The sequence below is a fragment of the Juglans microcarpa x Juglans regia genome, chromosome 5S (genome assembly GCF_004785595.1).
Source record: "Juglans microcarpa x Juglans regia isolate MS1-56 chromosome 5S, Jm3101_v1.0, whole genome shotgun sequence".
NCBI lineage: Eukaryota > Viridiplantae > Streptophyta > Magnoliopsida > Fagales > Juglandaceae > Juglans > Juglans microcarpa x Juglans regia.
In genome coordinates this window covers 4811715-4813584 of record NC_054603.1, presented here as the reverse complement: position 1 = coordinate 4813584, position 1870 = coordinate 4811715, and the positions used below count along the sequence as shown (strand labels likewise).

Below are 1870 nucleotides of genomic sequence, written 5' to 3'. Positions count from 1 at the left end.
CGATTTTCGACCTGTGAATCTGTTTGTGCAGCGCGTGTCTCTCGGAAGTTGCTGGAAAGCTGTAGATCTATCTTTTTCGTGCTTGAAGAAAACAAAATAAAATTAAGGAAAAGAAACATTGATAGACAATGTGGGTGAATGGAGGAATGAGGGAAAGAGAGGGAGAAGGAGGAGGAAGCCAAGCCCTTCTCTCCCTCCGGCAAAAATCAGATCTATAATATTAAAAAATAATATTTAAATAAATTTTTAACTTTATAATATTTGTATTCAACATTTTAACTCTCTTTTCCCAAAATTCAATATAAAAACATCTTAATCAAGCAATCAGAAAGACAACCGAAGAGGATCTCAAACCTGATCAGTCTTAGTTAATGAAGACCGTTTATATTATAATCTCACTAATATTAACTGAGCTTTCATGATTATTAGTTTAAAATTTTTAAAATCCTTCCGAAATACACAGAGTATCATGTCCTGCAAGTAATACTACAATAATAATTTCTTGTTTGTGGTTTGTTTACTGCATGTTCACCAGTCCCCTTTAAATTATAAAGTGGAACTACTTCTTGCTGCCGAACTTTGAGAAGTCAAAAGTTTGCGTTTGAAGATATCCAAAACACCATGGATTCTCGTCTGGGACAAGTTTTATAAACAGAGACCCAGCTCCAAATTAAAACCCACAAACTCCTCCTTTGGTGTTAGCAGTTAGCTCACAAAGGAAGAAAAATCATGGGTTTTCCAAAGGAGGACCTTGATTTGGTGTTGGTCCCCAGCGGGTTGCTGATCATGTTTACTTACCACATCTTCCTCCTTTACCGATACCTTCACAGGCCTCACACCACATTCATGGGATATGAGAACAATGACAAGAGAGCTTGGGTCGAAAGTATAATGGAGGCCGGTATCACTCCCTGATCTCCTTTCATCCTTTCTCTTTCTTTTTCCTCTCTAACAAACATAATTTTGCAGATTTGCTTACCTTTTTCATTGGAAATTGCAGCAAAGGGAAAAGCATAATATGATCAGCACAGCTCTCACCGTGACCAGCTCCAATACAAATGCAGCGATTTACTTGGCAACTATCTCTTTGACTCTCTGCTCTCTGATTGGGGCCTGGATTGCAAACTCTTCCAACAACCTCTTTCAAAGCGAAATTATCTACGGAGACACGAGGCAATCCACCATTTCCATCAAATACATAAGCCTCCTAACCTGCTTCCTCCTTGCGTTTTCATGCTTTGTTCAGTCGGCGAGGCACCTTGTCCATGCTAGCTATCTGATAAGCAACCCGAGCAATAAAGTTCCTGTGAGTAGTGTGGAGATTGCTGTCATAAGGGGGGGTGAACTTTGGTCACTTGGACTTAGAGCTCTATATTTTGCTCTCAATTTGCTGCTGTGGTTTTTTGGTCCAATACCCATGTTCATGTCCTCAATTGTTATGGTAACAATCCTCCATCACCTCGATGCCAATTCAAAAGAATTGAATCAGTATGGCTCTGCAGGTAGCCTGACTGTTAACAAGAGTACTTCTCAACAGCATGTCTAAAACTGCCTGCCTGCCAGCCATTATTCAGCAACATGGTCTAAGGTCTAATTCCGGTTTGTAATTTGTTCTATTTGGGTGAATGAATTCAATGTCATTCAAATTCAGGGTACTTTTATTTTCTCCTCTTTCCATTTTTTTCCCGTAATGCTAGATACAATAGAGTGCGTAAACGTTACGTATTCATTTTGAAGAAAGCGAATAAATAATAAGACTTACATGAAAAAATTAATTTTTAATAATAAATTCCTCTCTTTTTTAAAAGGATTGCACGGTACTTATACAACTCATTAGTGTATCTAATATTAATATTTTTGTCCCCTCTCT

The 1870-nt window shown here is 38.1% G+C and overlaps 1 protein-coding gene across 1 annotated transcript; it reads left to right on the top strand.

Annotated features, from left to right (window-relative positions):
* Window positions 1–615: 615 nt before the first annotated feature.
* Window positions 616–1661, top strand: LOC121266876. Its single transcript, XM_041170719.1, has 2 exons — window positions 616–897; window positions 1001–1661. The coding sequence occupies exons 1-2, from the start codon at window positions 730–732 to the stop codon at window positions 1544–1546; spliced, it is 714 nt and encodes a 237-aa protein (XP_041026653.1). The 5' UTR covers window positions 616–729; the 3' UTR covers window positions 1547–1661.
* The last annotated feature ends 209 nt before the right edge of the window (window positions 1662–1870 follow it).